The sequence below is a fragment of the Diachasma alloeum genome, unplaced genomic scaffold, assembly GCF_001412515.2.
Source record: "Diachasma alloeum isolate Michigan unplaced genomic scaffold, Dall2.0 Dall_scaffold_26154, whole genome shotgun sequence".
In the NCBI taxonomy this organism is placed as follows: domain Eukaryota; kingdom Metazoa; phylum Arthropoda; class Insecta; order Hymenoptera; family Braconidae; genus Diachasma; species Diachasma alloeum.
The window spans coordinates 5,592-7,688 of NW_021682888.1; the positions used below are offsets into that span (position 1 = coordinate 5,592).

At 52.6% G+C, this 2,097-nt stretch overlaps 1 protein-coding gene across 1 annotated transcript; it reads left to right on the forward strand.

Moving 5' to 3' along the window:
- Positions 1–749: 749 nt before the first annotated feature.
- LOC107047177 lies at positions 750–1,484 on the forward strand. The gene has a single exon (XM_015269921.1). It carries the CDS (start codon positions 750–752, stop codon positions 1,482–1,484), a length of 735 nt encoding a protein of 244 aa, XP_015125407.1.
- Positions 1,485–2,097: the final 613 nt, after the last annotated feature.

A 2,097-nucleotide genomic window follows, 5' to 3' on the forward strand; every position in this document is an offset into this window, starting at 1 on the left:
TGCCGAGTTCTGGAAGACGCCAGGGGTAGTTGGCGTCCCAAATGGTGGTCCCTGGGGCACCAGGTCCCACCCCAGGTGTATTAAGTGGCCTTACTCCTACACCCCGGGCTCTGTCAGGAGTGGACTGTCATACTTCCCTAGGTACTTGTGGGAACATGATGGATATTAAAGTACACACACAAAACGAAGATAAACAGCAGGACAACGTGGCTCAAAAAACTGGGGCAAGTGACGAGGTCACATTGAAGAAGATGTGGGATAGGAATGAACAGCTCATAGCCGACCTGATCACTTACATGAAGGAGAAGAGGAGCATCAACGCACATTGTCAAGAGATGGTAAACTCTATCAGTACCTCTGCCAAACGGCTCAGGCAACTAAGAGGACATACTGGGCAGGTGAGGCGATTGCCGGTCACACCGGCATCTTTTCCTGTAGGCCGGACGCGGACGCTCACTGAAGGTACCGCGACCTCGATGGACTCGGAGTTGGGGGGAGACAGCTCTGCTCTCTCTGATAACAAGGCTTCCAAGATGAAGAGAAAGTCTCGAGATTCACCACCGACGGATACTGGGGACCTCAAGAAGAAGAAAGATGAGATGAAGGCCGCTCATGCCCCGCACAAGAAGGAGGACGGACTTGCAAATTCATCGTAGTGGTAGCAGGTCAAGCCGAAGAAGAAGAGGCAGAAAGCGCAGCCGCCAGAAAAGCGCAAGAAAAAGGAGAAAAAGAAGCAGAGGGCACCAGTCATGAGGCCCAACGCTTTGATTGTACGCCCGAAGGACACGCAGCGGTACTTGGAGGTGCTCAAACAAGTAAAGCAGCAGATACCCCCCGGCCAGGCTCGTGACTGCGTCAACAAAATCCGCAGAACGACCACGGGAGATATGCTGATCATCCCATCAAAGGATGAGGATGAAGCTGGCCTCTTACACAAGGCGATAGTTGAACTCCTTGGAAAAGAGGCTGATGTCCTCAGTGAAGGGCCACAGGAAGAGCTTCAGATCAAAGACCTTGATGAGCTGACGACGAAGGAGGAGGTGCTGGAGCCCCTCAAACTCGCGGCGGGAGCAGATTGCCAAATTGCCCCGGATGCCATCAGATCTTTGCGCAAGGCCTACAGAGGTACCCAGACTGCATTAGTGACGGTGGCTGTAGCGGTAGTGAATAAAGTCCTAGGCGATCGCGGTAGGATCCGTATAGAATGGGTGAACTGCCGAATCCGAAGGGTGGAGACAGTGACCAAGTGCTTCAAGTGTTGGCACTATGGACATCTCGCCATCAAATGCAAGAGCCAAGTGGACAGAGCGAAGCTCTGTACAAAATGTGGCGAAGAGGGACACAAAGCTGCTACATGTGGAAAAGAGGCCCGCTGTGTCTTATGTGCTGAGAGAGATCCATTGAAGGACTGTGCTCATACTGCTGGTAGCAGCAGATGCCCTGTCTTCAGGGAGGCACACCAGCAGGTGAATAGGAAACGATAATGCGGATACTGCAACTCAACCTCGACCACTGTGAGGCCCCACACGATCTCCTTATGGAGACGGTGCGCGAGCTGAAGAATGATCTGACGATCGTCTCGGAGCCATACAGACATCTGGGCAATCAGCCCTGGGAGACGGACAAGAGTCGCAAGGCCGTCTTCTGGTCTTGGGGAAAGTATCCGCTTCAAAGTGTTGCGACTACTGATGAGGCTGGCTTTGTGGTAGATACGCTGGATGGAATTTATTTCTACAGCTGTTATGCTCCACCAAGCCTCACCCTTGACGGATTCACGGACTGCCTGCACAGACTAACTGAGGACGCGAAGCAGCACTTCCCTATTGCAATCGCAGGGCACTTCAACGCCTGGGCAGTCGACTGGGGTAGCAACGAGACCAAAGCAAGGGGGCAAGCACGATTGGAGGCTATGTCTTCACTAGACATTGTCCTGCTGAACAACGGTGATGGACCCACGTTCGAAAGAGGAGTCAAGAGCTCAATAGTAGACTTTACCTTCGTCAGGAGTAATCTCGCAAGAGGAAACTGCTCCTGGAAGGTGATGGATAACTACACCGCTAGTGGTGTAGTTGTAGTGGTGTAGTACTTCCTCCCCAA

Bases quoted from the DNA above. Each gene is read 5' to 3' on its own strand.
- LOC107047177 (XM_015269921.1), top strand. From the start codon at position 750: ATGAGGCCCAACGCTTTGATTGTACGCCCGAAGGACACGCAGCGGTAC.